At 46.3% G+C, this 18,682-nt stretch overlaps 1 protein-coding gene across 1 annotated transcript; it reads left to right on the top strand.

Annotated features, from left to right (window-relative positions):
• The first annotated feature begins 430 nt into the window (after positions 1–430).
• On the top strand, positions 431–18,526 carry fgd1 (FYVE, RhoGEF and PH domain containing 1). Its single transcript, XM_062392210.1, is given in 19 exon segments — positions 431–1,166; positions 9,048–9,341; positions 9,426–9,621; positions 9,777–9,811; positions 9,814–10,502; positions 10,653–10,742; positions 10,918–11,066; positions 11,156–11,312; positions 11,405–11,543; positions 11,688–11,746; positions 11,862–12,008; positions 12,095–12,187; positions 12,326–12,405; positions 12,652–12,682; positions 12,772–12,873; positions 13,003–13,131; positions 13,373–13,531; positions 13,660–13,806; positions 13,923–18,526. Coding segments are annotated over 19 exon segments (3,108 nt in total). The 5' UTR covers positions 431–1,030; the 3' UTR covers positions 14,199–18,526.
• Positions 18,527–18,682: the final 156 nt, after the last annotated feature.

The following is an 18,682-nucleotide window of genomic DNA, read 5'->3' as shown; positions in this document are numbered from 1 at the left end:
ACACACACTGTCTCTGAGAACACACACTGACTATGAGGACACACATTGTCTCACTGTCTCTGAGGACACACACTGTCTCACTGACTCTGAGGACACACACTGTCTCACTGACTCTGTGGACACACACTGTCTCTGAGGACACACACTGTCTCTGAGAACACACACTGACTCTGAGCACACACACTGTCTCACTGTCTCTGAGGACACAAACTGTCTCTGAGGACACACACGGGCTCACTGTCTCTGCCATGACGCATCTCAGGAAGTTCAGTGTGAACCCTGCAGGCAGGTGGAGCCCTCTACTGGACAAGTTAACGTCTCATTGACAAGACTCGGTGGAAATTATAAAAATAAAAACATCTGGAATCTTTCTACTGCTTCGAATTTCAGCAAAAAAAAACAAACGAGGAAGCAGAAAATGAGAACCAGATGTGGGGGGGCTGGTCTGGGATCAGATGTCTGGACACAGGAGGAGGAGTCGTGTTGGTCTGAAGCTCAAATTAGATTTTCACACAAAAGCCTGAAGCAGCCGAAAGAGACAGAGACAGAGAGAGAGACATGTCTGTCTCCCCTCTGTCTGTCTTTGTCTCTACGTGTCTCTCTGTCTGCCTGCTCAGACAAAGTGAGGTTGAATTGAAAGACGAAGACTGAAGAAGAAGAAAAAGTGCTGATTGGACTCGTTCAGGCAGCTCATGAGGAGTCGTCTTCTTTCATCTGCTCTGGGATCAGCTGCTGCTCTGAAGATTCGGACGTGGACTTGTTGAGTTAACGGGACTCGTCTGGATCTGTGAGGGTCGGAGATGAGGAACAGAAGATTCTTAAAAGTTAGTTTTTCAGGAAAGAAAAGAGGGGGAGGATGGGGGAGAGAGAGGGAGGGTGAGAGACCTCCACATGGCACAAACACCATGCTGCTGAACCCTTCACAATAAAAGCCTGGTTTTAAAAGATGTGGAGACGGGAAGAAGACAAACTGTAAGTGACCTCTGACCCGTGTCCGTGTGTGAGCTGAGGTTCCTCTGCAGGTGTGGTCATGCAGCTGAACGAACCTCGCTGCTCCCCACCCCCCCCTCCTCCCCCCACCTCCTTCTCCAGGCACTTCAGCACCAAGAGGTTTTCGTACCACCTGAGCTCCACACTGCCGCTCAGTGACTCCCCCTGCAGGACAGGTGAGTGAACCGGAGCACTTCAGAACGTTTGGTTTGTTTCAACATTTTAGATTTCGCTTTTAAAAACTTCTATCAAAATGATTGTGAGAATAAACAACCAGGTTCTGGTTCGGGTCTGTAAAGGACTTGAGTCTGAAGCTTAATGTTTGTTCCACAGTTTCATTTGATCTGCTCCTTTTGGTTTCACATTGTGATTTAGTGATATTATTTAACAAGGTGCAGAAGGATTTTAGTCATTGAACGTGGAGATCTAAACTTATCAGAGAAACAAATACGAGTGTGTGTGAGAAGCTGGATTAATGAAGGAGTTGTCCTGTGAGAATGTGATTGCCCCCCCCCCCCCTGTCCTCTCAGCATCAGGACATGTAGAGTCAGATATGAGGAGTCAAAAATAGAGTGTGTGTGTGTGTACGTGTGTGTGTGTGTGTACGTGTGTGTGTACGTGTGTGTACCATTTTGAGCCTAAAACTTACAAGCACTTGGTTTCAATTTTATGCGAATTAATGTCTTCACTAAGATAGATATACAAACGTGTGTAGATTCACAACGTCACACATGAAATGTTGGGATTCACATGAGAATCCCCCCCCCCCCTCCCCACATGCACACTCATGAGCATTCTCTCTTAACATTCATATCTGTCCTGGGGGACGAGCGAGCTTCTCTCTCTTTAGGTCACTGGGTCTCTCACTGTTGCTCTGGGGGGGAGGGGATATGTGTGGTTGTGTGTGTGTGTGTTGGTGTGAGAGTGAGAGGTCAGAGGTCAGCCTGCAGTTTTATCTCCTCCCCTGTCAGATGATGACAGTGTGTTTGTTTTTCCATCTCTTGGTCTTCCTCAGAGGGGTGGAGTTTCACTGTTTTAGTGAAATGAGGGTGTGTTTGATTTGCTGCTTCAGTATCTGGGATATAACTGTCATCAGGGTCAACCTCCTCTTGAGTCTGTTCACGTTGAAGCTGGAGGTACAGGTGTGTATGAGGAGCTGAGAGAAGATACGAGGACATCAGACTAGATGAGACATTATGAGGTGAGACACGAGGAGATGAGATTTGATCAGGAACATGAGATGATTGTGAAGCTGAGTCACTACACGCACAATGATACAATGAGATCAGGTAAAATAGGGAGAGAGCACAAAACATGAGATAAGACCCGATGATATGAAGTGAAGTCAGATAATTTAAGTTCAGATCATCCTTTATTAGTCCCACAACCTTTGCATGAGACGATGGGATCCTGAGTCTTGCAGTTGTGAGTTCATACGACACAATCTCTGACCAGGAGAAACCCGGACTGTTCCCCAACTTCGTTTAATCATGAGAACACACAGTGACTGTTCCTGCTGCAGAGCGACACAGGAAGTGAACTTCGCTAGACGTCACAGCTGTAAGGAATAGAGAACTACTGGGTTGGGACATGTTTCTGTCCCAGCCCGTCTGAGCCGACCTGAACCCGACAGACTGGTTCTGCAGTAAAGGGTTCTCTAACCCTAACCCTAGGGTTCTCTCACCCTAACCCTAGGGTTCTCTAACCCTAACCCTAGGTTGGATGGCCGATCGGAGTCAGCGACTTGTCGTCTACGTGTTGGCGAGTTTCTTTGAATCGTTCACACAACGATTGATGAATGCCGATTGAGCAGAAAACCACAAAGAAGCTGGAACGGCCGACATGGAACAACACAACCAAGTGTGTCAGCCACTTGGTACCTGTGTGCAGAGCTGGAGGTCCTGAGGTCCACGATGGTGACGCTAACCAGCCGGAGAACAGGAGAAGCTCTGATCCCTGTTAGAACCTGAGCTCCAAGCAGGAAGCAAGGAGAATTCTTTCATGGTTATTTTAATGTCGTGTGTGTGTCTGTGTGTTTGTGTGTGTGTGTGTGTGTGTGTGTGTGTGTGTGAGAGAGAGAGAGAGTTCACATTTACACACCTATACTGTCAGCACCGCTCTCTCTACCCCTCTCTCTTCCCTCTTCACTTGTTGTCAAGGAAACCAAAATGGAAGAGAGAGGATGCTCTCTCTCTCTCTCTCTCTCGCTCCCCCCCCCCCCTCCCTCTGTGCCGCCGCCCGCCTCCCTCTCGCCGGGCAGACCCACTGAACAAACCGATCGGATCTAACCTACTTCGCCGTCCTGCAGCGGCTCTGCGGCGGTGTGCGGACCGTCCGTGTGTAGGTGGTTCCGGTCCGTGTGTATGTTAGCGTGTGTGCGTTTGTGTGTGCGTGTGTGACCGGTTTCTTGCTCGTGCTGTGGACCGGGAGAGCCGCTCTCTCTCCGCACTAACGTCTCTTTAATGACCGGATTCGTGTTGTGCTGCGCGATGTACATGGACAGAAGCAGCCTGAGCAGGGGTGAGTGACGCGCGTGCACGCACACACACACACACACACACTGGAAACCGCTGCATGAGGGAGGAAGCTGCAGCTGTGCACACGCACGGCGTGCGTACAGCTTCATCCCTCGTATGATGATGATGATGGTGATGGTGGTGGTGATGGAGATGGAGATGAAGAGGGTCACAATAATCCTGGTGATGATGGGAATGCCATACGCGCGTCCCCACTGTGTGCCGTGCACGCGCACACACTGACCGACATCTCGCCGCAGTGGATGTAGGGTAGTGTGGCTCCACGAGACTGCGTCTGCCAGATGTGTCTGTGCTGCTGCTGTCAATGATCCGTCTGACGTCATCTGATCAATAATCAATATCCCATCATCACTGACACGAGACATCAGACTAATTAGAGCACAGACTGTGTGTTTCTGCAGACAGACGGACACACCCCCTACACGCGCGCGCGCACACACGTTAACCATTAAAATGGCGGTTTATAGTGATGAAGGTGAATCAACAGACTCTAACGTCTGTAGGTCAAACAGCTGGAATCAGCTCAGAGGATCAGTCTGTTCTGTCTGTTGCAGAAACGGAACCTTTGTTCCTCTTCGTCCACGTTCCCAACGGATCTGTGTAAAGACTGGAGAAATGCAGCTAAACACATGACAGCCATAACCTCCTCTATGACCATTAACCCCCTGAAGGTTAGAACCACATCCAGAACGTAGAGCCTCCTCAACACTACAACTAATGAATGATTCATAGAACCACCTCTGGAGCTGCTAGATGTCCTGAAAGACCCATAGAACCTCCTAAAGGATCATATGAGGATTTACAGAATCTCCCAAACCACATCTAAACCAAGTAGAATGTTCACGATGAGAGACGTTAGAACTAGAACCTCCTCAGGGACCTCTACATTCACCTGAAGGAACCATATAATCCACTCAATTGTCCTTAGGTGTGACTTGAACCATCTTGTGGGGGAAACCACTAGAACCCCATCTAAGACCTGTAGAATCTCATCAGCTCTAGAACCTCCTGAATGAGCCCAGAAAACACCAGAACCTTCTCAATCACAGAACAAGCGGAAGGACCATTTAATGATCCTTAAAGATGCTAGAACCCAATTTTTGTTCCATCACATGGACAGATGTTGAAACACTGCAGCACGTCACATCCAAACCAGTAGTCGCTCCAGGAAATGGTTTGGTTAGTTCCATCACGAGGGAGGAAATCCACCGGTTAGAGAAATATTTATCCAGATATTTTAAATTCAGTTTGTTCATACTCTGTTTCTGTGGCAGTGTTCGGTCAGTTACTCTCTGTGTCACTGTGTAGAGACTCAAACATTTATATTGGAGTTGGAGAAAATAATTGTTGAACAACCGTTGACCTGAGTCATGGAGGAATCAGACCAATCACAGTCACTGTGGCCGGTGTTGTTGTGAAGTCAATATCTAGGCAGCTGTACGTCAGCTGGGATGTAGGTCACATGGTAGGAAACATGCTCAGCGCATGATGTTGGTTCTACCAGGATTCAACATCAACTGTCTACCTGCCTGTCTTACCCCCCCGAGGGTTGTTGTGTCGCACACTGAACTCTCATCTCCACCAGGCGCTGGAACACAACTGAATCCACACGATTGCTGCTGGGTCGTTGAGCCACATACAGTTGCAATCAGAAATATTCAACCCCCTCACCTCAATAGACATTATAGTGATGTGGATGACAGATAATGACAAGAAATAACAAAAAAACCTCATCAAACAACAAAAGATAGTTATTGATGCGTATTTGAGTTATTTTGACAACAGAAGTTGACTTAACTTTGAAGTTCAAATGAAAAATGTAACTCTTTCAAAACATGTGCATGTGCAGTATTATTCAACCCCCAGCTTCAGTACTTTGTGGCGCATCCTCTAGCTTTTATAACTTCTAAAAAATGTTTTCGGTAAGTGCGGACAAGCTTCTTACACCTCTCGATTGGAATCTTTGCCCATTTTTCAAGTGCAAAAGCCTCTAGATCAGTGATGTTTGATGGCTTCCATGCTGCAACTGCCTTCTTTAAATCCCACCAAAGATTTTCAATCAAATTTGAATCTGGTGACTGTGAATGCAACTCCAGGACGTTCCAGGATCTTTTTCTCAACCAAGCTTTGGTGGACTTGGAGATTTTGCTTTGGATCATTGTCTTGCTGGAAAGTCCAATGATCACCAAGGTTCAATTTGTCACAGAAGGAATCACATTCCTCTTTAAAATGGCCTGGTGTTTCTGTGAATCCATGATGCCATGTACACAATAAAGATTACTAGTTCCTGCCGCAGAAAAACCGCCCAACATCATCTTTGACCAACCTCCATGCTGGACTGTGGGGATGGTATTCTTCTGATCATAAGCCTGGCCTTTCACACGCCAGACATAGCGCTGGTCCATACGTCCAAACAGTTCCAGTTTGGGTTCATCAGTCCATAGAACTGTCACCCAAAACTCTGCAGGCTTATCCAAATTCCTCCTGGCATATTCTAGTCGACTTTTGATGTTGCTTGTGGTCAAGAGCTGAGTGTGTCTTGGAGCCGGCCATTAAGTCCTTTATTATTCAGTGCACGTCTTATAGTTGCACTTGTACTTGTACCAGCCTTCATCAGGTCATCCTGTAGGTGTCTTGCAGTCACACAGAGGTTTATCTGAGTTGTTCTGACTAAGTTGCTGAGGGTCCTTGATGAAATGCTGGGCTTTCTTCCACGGCCAGGCATGTTTGAAGCTGCTCCATCAGTTGTAAACTTCCTTATAATGTTACCAATTGTGTCTCTTGGAATATCATTTTTTGGGGAATTCTTCTTCTACCCAAGGCCTTTCAGGTGTGATGAAATAATCTCCTCTCTCAGCTTTTGTGTAAGCTCCTTTGTCTTTCCCATGATTTCAACTCACCTTGAATACCTTCATGGGTGGGGTTTATATATGCATCACAGCTGAAGCAAATGAAGGATCAGTAAAGAGTACCCAAAGGCTTAATAATGTTTCAACTCAACTCGACAACTTTAAAAACAACAATATTATATAGGGGTTGAATAATTGTGACATGGCTATCTTAACAAAATATACTGCTACACACAAATACAACATCATGCATTTTCCGTGTTGATTTTCTTTATCACTCAACTCATAAAGAAGGCATCCGAAGCAGAATCTTGATCAAAGAACAAGATTCTGTCTACTTTAATTGATAAATCCTTAAAATCTTTGGGGGGTTGAATATTTCTGATTGCAACTGTAACTGTAGACACTATATACAGTGAATACACACACTGATTAACATATTTTGAACATGTTTTGTTATTTGTCTCTTCACACGTTCATTTATAACTGGTCTGGTTCACATCAACAACCAAGGTTAAACATCCAATCTACGAACCTTCCCAACATCCAACTAACTAACCCAACTAACTAACCAAAAAACCAACTAACTAACCCAACAACCCACTAACTAACCAAACAACCCACTAACTAACCAAACAACCAACTAACTAACCAAACAACCCACTAACTAACCAAACAACCAACTAACTAACCCAACAACCAACTAACTAACCAAACAACCCACTAACTAACCAAACAACCAACTAACTAACCCAACAACCAACTAACTAACCAAACAACCCACTAACTAACCCAGCAACCAACTAACTAACCCAACAACCAACTAACTAACCAAACAACCAACTAACTAACTCACACTGAGATTGGCCGGGACGTGTGAATTTAGTTGTAGTCAATGGAAATGCACTGACTGAAAACACACTCACACAAACGCACACACACCATCTGCTTTACATTAGCCTGTTGATGTTTTCCCATGACCTCTCCCATCATGTTCACATCTGCACACAAACACACACACACGCACGCATACAAACACACACACACACAAACTCTGACCCACTCCCTTTAACTTTAACCCTGATGAATCTCCACAACATCAGATTCATTATGATTATGTTGGAGGACGGAGCGACCAATCGGAGCAGGATGCTCCTCTGAGGTCAGAGGTCACTGTTTCCTCAGCTCATGGCTCATTATGACGATGATCTGGTTTTTAAACATGAATAATTGATGTGAAAGATTAAAACAGCGACTCAGCAGAAACACGTTTGTAACATGACGGTGACGCTCAGAGTGTCAGTGCAATAAAGAGGATGATGTCACGGTGAGGAAGCTGTGACCTCATCCCACAGGTGATGATGATGATGTGTGTGTCTCTACATGTTTTTGTTGTCTCTTTGAGACCTTTTCTGGGACCTTGTGGGGACCAAAGCTACTGGGGACCAAAGTGAATTAGTGTCCCGACAAGGATAGCTGCACTAACATGTGTGTTTTCTGCTTTTTGTAATTGTAAAATGAAGTTTAAATATGTCTCATGTCCTCACAGAGTTTAGTTTTATTTGACTTGAGACAGAAATTAGAGTAGACTGTGGTCACACACACACACACACACACACACACACACACACACACACACACACACAAACACACACACACACACACACACACACACACTCTCAGTAATAGCTTCCAGATGACGTCTCAGTGCTGAACTGAAATAAATTCCACACTGAGACAAAGACTGAGATGTTTGTGGTTTGTAAAGAGTTGCAGCTCATTGGCTGAATCCTGGTGTCTCCTGAAAGCTGATTGGATAAAAAGACACAATTTCACTTTGGGCCGGCTGTGGTTGAGGGGGTAGAGCGGGCGTCTTCTAACCAGAAGGTCGGCAGTTTGATCCCAGTCTTCAGAAGATACTGAAGCCCAAAATGTAGCTCTTCTCATAGAGAGAGTGCTGCACAAAGAAGCCCAGTGTGAATGTGAAACTGTTCTGAAAAACACTTTGAGTCTAATAAAGACCAGAAAAGTTCTAAATGAACACGAACCATTTATCATCTGATGATGAGGCGGAGACCACGATGAGACGTCCGACCCTCTGCTACTGTCGTTCAGTTGAATTCCACCTTCACAAACATTTGAATCAGTGTCGACACTTCCTGGTGTTTATTTTTTAGAGAATAAAGATTTTATTCTGAAAGCTTATTAGACGCTTTATTTTGGCAGTCTGTGGGCGTGGTCTTGTATCTTCTTCTAGTTGCCACACATGTTTGTCAGTGAAGCCTTCAGCCAATCAGAGCAGAGTTCTGTCCTGCAGCTGGAGGAGAACAACTGCATCTGACTGACACCCCCCCCCCCCCCCCATGTTTTAAGGTCATGTGACCTTTTGATGTTTCGCAGCACTTGATGAAGTCGTGATGGATGCATTGTGTTAAGACCAGCATGCATCACGTTAATTGATCAAGTTGAACTCGGCTGTGGTGGGGCATTTGTCCTCCAACCAGAAAGTTGGTGGTTCAATCCCTCAGTCCTCCCCTGTGAATGCTGAAGTGTCCTTGGGCAAGATACTGAACCCTGAATGGCCCCTCATAGATGTTGGATGCACTAATTGTAAGTCACTTTGGATGATGTGATCTAACGCACCTATTACCTTTCACCCCGCCCTTCCCAGGTCCCTCCTCCTCTTCCAGTCCCAGCTTGTTGACAAAGGGTCTCTCTCTGGAGCCGTCTTGCTCACCGTGCGGCCACCAGGGGGCGCTGGATGCTGACGTTCCTGAGCAGCTGAGCTCAGACTCGGGCCCTGGCTCCTCCTCATTAGGCCCCGCCCCCCTGGATGGAGGGGCACCACTGACAGAGCGCTGCGGCCCCCTGCTGGTCAATGACACAGGGCCACCGGAGCTGCCGGCTACAACGCTAGCCCCCCCGAGCAGGAACCGGCCCCCGCTGCCGGGGCCCAAACCTCAGGGTGACAAACTTTACTTTCATTTGTATTTGAATAGAAAACACATCAATGACATCACTAACTGACCTCTGACCCTGCCTTCAACAGTCCCCCCAAAGCCCCCCCACCTGCAGCAGACACCTTCGTCAAGGCCACGCCTCAAGGCTCCGGAGAAGCCCCTCCCACCTCCTCCACCATATAGACCCCTCCCAGTAGAGCCACGGGGGGGACGGACTCCACCGACCCGTGTTGAGGGCACCGCCTCCCCCAGCTGTGTCCTGTCACTTATCGAGAAGTTTGAACGGTGAGTTGTGATTGGTCCAGAGGCGGTGAGATTTTGGCGTTTTAGATTTAATTTTTTTATTATTATGTTTATTATTATATGTTAATTGTCCACTGTTGTTTATTGTTGTGTGGTTATTGTTTGATTATCATTATTACAATTTTTTTTGTTCACAGCGAGCAGATCATCGTTGTCCCTGACATCACCGGGGGGCTCTCTGTCCCCGAATAACTGACCCCTCCTCTTCTCGACCTTCCTCACCACCATCATCATCAGCCCCCGCCCCTCCCCCACCAGGTGGGGAGCCGCCCTCTGAGGTTGAAGGTCATGACGATGTGAGAGTGGAGGATGAGGTGGGTGAACTACGTAATGATGACGATGATGACGAAGATGATGAAGAGCTGGCGGCGGCATGTGGTAATGACATCCATCAGAAACGTCTGTCGATGGAGTCGGGCTACAGCGCCTCAGAGAAACACCTGGAGGACGATGTGGCTGCCGTGGAGATGAGGGAGCAGCAGCAGCAGCCGCCGCTTCTGGACCAATCAGAGCTTCCGTCAGAGCGTCTGTCGCTGCCCTCCTCACAGACAGACGGGAAGCTGGCCAATCGGGACAGTGGGATCGACAGCATCAGCTCGCCGTCGCATAGCGAGGAGCTGTGCTTCGCCAGTGTGGAGGAAGGGGGAGTGGTTTTTCCCTGCAGCCCCGCCCTCCTCCCTCGCCTCTCCAGCTCGTCCTCATATGCTGGGGACGGTGAGGGGGAGGAGCTGGGGGCAAGGGGGGTGGCGAGGAGGAGGAGGGACTTCTCTGAGGAGGGAGACAGTGACCTTGAGGAGGAAGAGGAGGCGGAGCTAACGCTGGTGCTGGCCCCTCCCAATACAGACAGGCAGGAATCTGCTGAGGTGAGACGCCTTCACTGACCCGACAACCACAGGACAAATATTATTATTATTATAAAGCTTTTAGTATTATTTTATCAGTTTTCTGACCTGCTAACATCAAACTTCCTGGTTTTGATAAGTCTGATAGAGTGTGTGTCTGTGTGTGTCCAGATGTCCGTCCAGCAGAGGGTCTTCAACATCGCCAACGAGCTGCTGCACACTGAGACCGCCTACGTCTCGAAGCTCCACCTCCTGGACCAGGTCAGTCAGCCGAACCCAAACCACCTGTCATAGTTTCTGTTATTGTGTCACATCATTGGTTCGGTTACAATCCTCTCCTCCAGAGGGGTTGTGGCACAGCGCCCCCTGGGGTAGTTATTTGGATTCATTTTCTAAATTGCTCATCATGATCACTCCCCTCGGGCTCCCACTGCAGGTCTTCTGTGCCAGACTCCTGGAGGAGGCCCGGTCTCGCTCCTCCTTCCCCTGTGACGTTATTCAGGGAATCTTCTCCAACATCTGCTCGATCTACTGCTTCCATCAACAGTTCCTGCTGCCAGCGCTACAGAAACGGATGGAGGAGTGGTGAGGAAGACTCTCTCCTCATCTTCATCGTCTTCTGCTGGCTCTGCTCCTCAGGACTGATTCTGACTTTATTCGTCCTTTGTGTTCAGGGACTCAAACCCACGGATTGGGGACATCCTGCAGAAGCTGGCTCCCTTCATGAAGATGTACGGAGAGTATGTGAAGAACTTTGACCGGGCCATGGAGCTCGTGAACACCTGGATGGAAAGATCAGCTCAGTTTAAGACCATCATCCAGGAGATCCAGGTGCAGATCCGCGCTGCCGCTGTGCTGCACTGATATCTTTTTGTCGTAGCGTGTGTTGTTGTGTGAAACTGTGTGTTTGTTGTGTTGTGCAGAGGGAGGATCGCTGTGGGAGCTTGACGCTGCAACATCACATGCTGGAGCCGGTTCAGAGGATTCCTCGCTACGAGCTGCTGCTCAAAGATTATCTGCGCCGACTGCCAGAGGATGCCCCGGACCACAGGGACGCCCAGAGTACGAGAAACAAACGCACCCCAACATCAACGTGTCGACAGAGACAAACAGATGCTAATACTGTGCTAGCATTACTTAACCTTCGCTAACATCAGCTAATGATCAGTGGAGCTCACAGTCACCTGACCTTGTTTCTCTCCACAGAGTCTCTGGAGCTGATCGCCACAGCAGCTGAACACTCCAACGCCGCCATTAGTAAGATGGTGAGAGTTTTATACAGTAGTGACTCCAGAGGTCGTGACCCTTCACTCGTTAACCTTCTGAAGCTCGTCTCAAACAGCTGCTGCTTCTTGCTTCTGACCTCGTCTGTCTCACCAGGAGCGAATGAGGAAGCTGCTGAAGGTGTACGAGCTGCTGGGAGGAGAAGAGGACATCGTGAACCCGACTAACGAGCTGATCAAAGAAGGATACATCCTCAAACTGTCCAACAAGAACGGGACCACGCAGGACCGATACCTCATCCTGGTGCTGCTCTGTCCTCTGTCTCCTTCACTGCTTTACAGGATGTGACCGTGCAGACAGTATCATGTGACCTTTGTCTCTCTCTGCAGTTCAATGATAGGCTGCTGTACTGCGTCCCAAAGCTGCGCCTGATTGGTCAGAAGTATGGTGTCCGTGCTCGCATTGACGTGGACGGTATGGAGGTGAGACAATAACACCTGCAGCATGTTGTAGACGGGGTGGTGTTGTGTTTGTAGAAGTGGTTCATGGGGGATTCCGTGGTCCTGATTTGACTGTTCTGATCCCCCCTCCCCCCCCCCCCCCCCCCCTCCCCACTCCAGCTGAAGGAGCCCAGCGGAGCTGCAGTTCCCAGGACGTTCCTGGTTTGTGGAAAGCAGAGGTCACTAGAGCTTCAGGCCAGGTACATCACATTGAGTCTCAGGACTCCTTCACACCTTGTTTCCTCAGACCTTCAGACTTCTGTGTGAAATGTTCCTCAGACCTGGGTCCGACCAAAGAGGTGGTCTGTGTCCAGATCAAACTGAACCATGGTTCCTTCACGTTTACAGGGTTCACTCCCTGAATTACAATGTGAAACCAAAACAAATGAAACAATGGAACAAACACATGAAGCTGTTTCTGACTCTTTCTCTGTTTGTCTCTGCAGGACAGAGGAAGACAAGAAAGACTGGATCCAGGTAAACTCAGTGATAACAGGGCTGTTTAATTCCTCATGTTTACATGTGTCCACTAAAAACACAAAATGTGTGTGTGTGTGTGTTTTCAGGCAATCCAGGCGACCATCCAGAGACATGAGCAGACGATGGAGAGCTTCAGACATCTGAACTGTTCACTACGAGAGGATGAGTCCGAGCCACCTCACTCCCCGGTAACACACACACACACACACACATACACACACACGCATGCATATACGCATGCACGCACGCACACAAAAATATATACACGCACATGCACACACATAGATGCTCACTCTGACTGTGTTTGTGTTCCTCAGAGTTGTGTGGAACTGGGGAAACGAGCTCCGACTCCGATCAGAGAGAAGGAAGTGACTCTGTGTATGAAGTGTCAGGAGCCATTCAACTCCATCACCAAGAGACGGCACCACTGTAAAGCCTGCGGACACGTACGTCCATCACTCAGCACCAGGGACTCCGAGTCCGGTCCACTTAGTTCTGTCCAGTTTGTCCAGGACAAGGACAAAATAACAAAAACAGGAAGTGAAACTAAAACATTAGTAAATTCATTCTAGGCAGGAAGTTACAGGGGGACAGATTACACTGTGACACATCTGATCTTTGTTTCCACAACAACCACAGACAGTCAGCAGCAATCACCTGTTGTCCGTTTGTCTCTGTTGAAACCAGGTGGTTTGTGGGAAATGTTCGGAGTTTCGTGCTCGTCTGTCGTACGACAACAATCGCACCAATCGAGTTTGTGTGGACTGCTACGCGGCCCTGGTGGGAGTGCTGCCATCGCCCGCCACGCTGACCAGCAGCATCCAGAGGAGGCGCTCCATCCTGGAGGTCAGTGTGATGTCACTGTGATGTCACTGTGATGTCACTGTGATGTCCCCATGAAACAGACTCCTCAGAAATACACAAGTCAATGACGGACCCACAAAGCATTGAGTGCGTCTCTGTTGGTTCCACAGAAGCAGGCCTCGCTGGCGGCAGAGAACAGTGTGATCTGTAGTTTCCTGCACCACATGGAGAAAGGGGGGGGGCGGGGCTGGCAGAAGGCCTGGTTCGTCATCCCTGAGAACGAGCCGCTGGTGCTCTACGTCTACGGAGCGCCGCAGGTACGTGAACCATCACAACAAACTGTGACAACACTGAAACCGGTCCTGCTTTGTTTCTCTGTATGTTTGCCGATGTTCTAATACCCGTGACTCTGTGTCGGTGTGGTTTCCAACAGGACGTGAAGGCGCAGCGCAGCGTTCCTCTGATTGGCTTCGAGGTCTCTCTACCGGAGTCATGTGACCGCCTAGAGAGACGCCACGCCTTCAAGATCTCCCAGAGTCACCTGACCCTGTACTTCTGCGCTGAGGGGGAGGAGCTACAGCGGCGATGGATGGACGTCTTGTCTCGGGCTGGGAGGGGGGAGGGGCATCAGGTCCACCAACCAATTGCGGAGAGTCTGGAGGAAGAAGGGGAGGAGCTAGTAGCTGCAGCAGAGGGCGAGAACACGTGATTCTATCAGTCGAGAAATGATGGCAATTAAGAAGGCAAGGGTCTTTAGATGGTGATGAATCCTGATTGGAAACCAGAACAAACCAGTGCACACAGTCACTGGTACACACACAGACACACACACAAACACACATACACTCTGTATAGTAAAAAAGTTGCGTGCTTCGTCTGCATGATTCCTTCCTGCTGTCAACACAAGATGGCGTCGCTCTCTCTTTCCCCTCCTCCTCCTTTCATCTGTGAGGCGAGGTGGGTGGAGCCTCTGGTTACATAGGTAGCTTTTATAAAAGTGGTCACAGTAAACTCCTCCCTCTGTTTTTATACTAAACCTCCCATGAGCCCCAATTGCTGTTTCTCTGGAGATGCCTCCACCCAGAGTTGTGACATCACCGTTGTGTCATCTTAAGGAAACTGACCCAAATTTCCAAAGTTTTTTTAAATACCTGAATTTATCCAATGAGCTCATGGCAACAGGAGTCTGGAGCTCTCTGATTGGATGTTTGTTGTGACGTCCAGTTTTCAGAAGGTTACTGTGAGTTACTGTTAATTTATCTAATTTAATTTATCATATAATTTAACGTATTTAACGTTTCTCTGGAGCGGCAAAGGTCCAACAGTTTCCAGAAAATGAAAATGGACTCGAGTGGTTGAAGCAGTGTCCACTCACCTCCATGTGGCCACGCAGAGTACTGCACCTAAAACCTGTTCAGCGTGTCAGTCAGAGCAGTCCTTCTGCTGGTGGAGCAGGGTACTGCAACTAAAAGTACATAAAGACATGTTGAATATTAATGATTTGACAAAACCTGCAACAAGTTCACTAATTACAACATTACTGCATTACAGACTTTTAATATATAGAATACAAAATAAATATAAACTTCCGCAGAGCAAGAAAAAAGAAGACAGTTCATATTGGAAATATATGATCTAAGAGCCCAGTTATTTGAAGAAGTTCAAATTTGAAGAGGTTTTTATATATATATATATATGTTTATGAGAGAACACAGACAGGTTTACAGGTCTGATTGTCTAACATCATGACGTGTAACATTTGAAGTGACCTGAGGTTCTTAGGCTCTTGGGCGATGAAGTAAGAGATGATAAGATTCTTCAGCATTTAAAAAAATATGATGGAGGTTAAAGATCTTTCACTTTTTTATCCAGATTTCCCCCTTCGTGATGTCACTAATACAAAACTACACTTCCCTGCAACCTCAGCTCTGTGGCTGCTCTGCTCTCTACAGGTGAAGCATGGTACTGCACGTTGTTATCACTTCCCTGAAGAAACCTCCCACATCTTGTAGTAAAATAAAAAAAATACAGCTTTATTAATTTACACTTTATAAATTGAAGATATTCTCTCATTATCACATGTTAATAATGTTATATATCATATGACAGCATGTAACATGCAATGCTTCAAATAGATTCGATCCAAAAAATATGAAAAGTGAGAATTGATGAAAATATTTGACGTTATGAGAAAATATGATCACGTTGTTTTCAGTCTCATATTTTTACATATTTATTGATTTTGATTTACCTTCATATGTCAGATAATCAGATATACTTAATTATACAGTATTAAATATCCCATAATATATTTATATGTTACATAATTACTTCAATTCCATTAAAAAAGATAGAATTCAATGAAATACAATTTTACATTTTGTATCTGATGATAACTATTTAAGAGTATTACACGCCTCCTCTTTTAAATGGCCTGATGACAAAGTAATGAATTATTAATAACTAGTAACTGAAGATGAAAGCCTCAGTCTGAGGCCCCTGCAGGACACTGGTGCAGGTGCAGATGTTTTAGGAGTTGGATGTAAAGTATCGGTGGAATTTTAAAGACTTGAACCAAACTGGACTCTGAACCTCTGCAGGAGTCATGAACTCTTGTTTCCTGGATTCCAGCGTTTAGACAGAGCCGACATGAACGGACTCGTCTCGTTGCAGCATTTCTTTTGGACAAAGTGTTTTGATAGTGAAAAAGTGAATATTGTTAATATTGTTCTTGTGAATCTGAAGAATCTGAGTGAAAAGACGAAACTTCTCGTTGGATATTTCTGTGTTATGAGTCGGGTTGTGTTCGATGTTTGCTTGATGCAAGAAGAAAACTAAGACTAAAGTTTTTGTAAATATAATTTATTTTCCTGTGACCCTTCCCCACCCTGGTCATGTGACTGTGTTAAGGTCAAAGGTCACAGCCAGAGCCCTGCGGCGGCCATGTTGGCTCCACAGGTGAGATTAACAGGGTAAAGGTTGAAAGGAATGATTTGACATTTTGATAAATTCCCTGGGTCTCTGTCATCTTATGTTTCATCTCTGTCCCTCTTCAGGTGGGTTCGGGACCTGGTTAGCTTAGCTTAGCATCACGACTGGAAGCAGCCATTCAACAAAATATGTCAAAAGATCAGGTGGAAATTTGGGATTGTTTAGTAAAAAATTTGCTAACACATCTGAGTGCATCAAAGCTGGTAAATTCTCCAGTTGGACTGATCGCTAATAACACTTATATTGATAATCTGTGGTTAGCCTGTAAACTTCAACTTTGGGAGAAACGGGATGATCTCATAAGTTCCCCTTTCGCATGCTAACACAACTTAAATTTAAATCTTAAAATGGAACCAAAATCAGAAAATACCAGCAGTTACTTTACTCCCATTGAACAGAGCTAGGCTAAATGTTCCCCCCTGCTTCCAGTCTTTGTGCTAAGCTAGGATAACACATGTTTCTGTGATATCCATCTGAAACCAGTGACTACAAAATGTTGAATTCTTCCTGAGTCGCTGTGGTGCTCAGTCTGTACGCAGCTCTGGTTGTCTTTAGCGTGTTCTTGGTATGTAACGAGGACCCGGTGGCGTGTTGTCCTCTCGCCCTCAGTGGAAGGACACGGCCTCTGACTCATCCTCCGAGTCGTCATCAGGTGAACATTTGTTTGAGATTTGTTTGAGTTGAACTTTTTACTGTCGCAAGAAACATTTGTAGACCAGTCCCATTTCTGACCGGTCCTAACCAGTTCTAAACAGTTCTAACTGGCCTTGACCGGCTCTAAATGGTCCTCACTAATTCTAACTGGTCCTGATTAGTTCTATCTGGTCCTGACTGGTCCCGATTGGTTCTATGGAGTTCTAACTGGCCTTGACAGGCTCTAAACAGTTCTGACTGGGCCTGACACGTTCTAACTGGTTTTAGCTGGTCGTGTTGATGACAGAGCGGATTTTCTCTACATGTATTTGAATTTGTTGAGTTTTCAGGTGACGCTGTTGGTTCAAACTGTTCATCACATCTATGTTTAGATTTTAATTGTTTGTTTCTGAAAATGACGTCAGTCAGTTTCTCTCAGTTTCACTCGATGAAAGAGATGATGATGAATAATTTATTATTATATGAGGGACTTTTTTACATAATAGCTTTGTGGGTAATTTAGCAAAAATTAAAGATTTGCTCAAATGTTTTCCCGAAACCAAAAGCTAGCATTAGCTTCTGGTCAAAACAACTTTCTCTCAGTAAATTGTTAAAGTGACGATGATGTGGTGATGAAAATGATGATGATGATGATGAGATGCTGATGAAGATGTGGTGGGCTTGTTTTTTCCTGTTTTGATTTGTTACTTCCTGGTCGACCTGATGCTGGTGACGCTGTTTGTCCGTCGCTGAGATGTTTCATCAGTTTCCATCTGTTCAGACCACGTGAGTGTGGGACTTCCTGTTCCTGTCAGAAGCTGCTGTTACCTGAGGGTCATGAACAGACGTCAGGGCTCAGGTGACCGACGGAGACCCAACCACTGACACATGCATGACACTGTGTTCGTCTGTTGGCATGTGGAATAGAAACCTTAACAAACCTAAATCTACATGCTTCTAATCCGGCCGTCAAAGAACCAATCAGAGGAGACTAGGTTGTGATGTCATGTAATTGAATGACCTCTCCTCCCACTTCTCGTTAGAGGAACCGGGGGTTTCTGGAGCAGCATGTTACCATGGTGACCTCCAGGTTCCCTGAGCCTCGCTCTATGCTGGTTTCACTGTTGTCATAGCAACCACTAGACCTCAGTTACCATGACAACAGTGTCACCAGCCCTCTCTCTTCTCTCCGGGTGTAACAGCAGCATGTCTGTGGACTCCTCGTCTTCCTGTTGTACTTCTGGTACCTAGTTATCATTGATTATTGATTATGGATTGATTGCAGGTTATTGGTTAGTGGCCGGCCACTGCCTACCATTCTGTCCATGTGTGTTTCCCATCATGCAGTTCTGTAAGAAAATAACATGAGAAATGTTTATGAGGTTATAAATGAAATAAAAAGATGAAAACGGTCGCAAGTACTTTCACTGCCTGACTCAACTTTATTTGTAATAGTACAAATTAAAAAAACTTTATAAATAATATGTATGAATTGATTTTTCACTTGATTTAATTTATAACTAGTAAAGCCAAACAACCTTTTTACCTAGGAGAGGGATAATTCAGAAT

The sequence above is a fragment of the Platichthys flesus genome, chromosome 7 (genome assembly GCF_949316205.1).
Source record: "Platichthys flesus chromosome 7, fPlaFle2.1, whole genome shotgun sequence".
Classification (NCBI taxonomy): domain Eukaryota; kingdom Metazoa; phylum Chordata; class Actinopteri; order Pleuronectiformes; family Pleuronectidae; genus Platichthys; species Platichthys flesus.
This window is presented reverse-complemented; position numbering and strand designations above follow the sequence as displayed.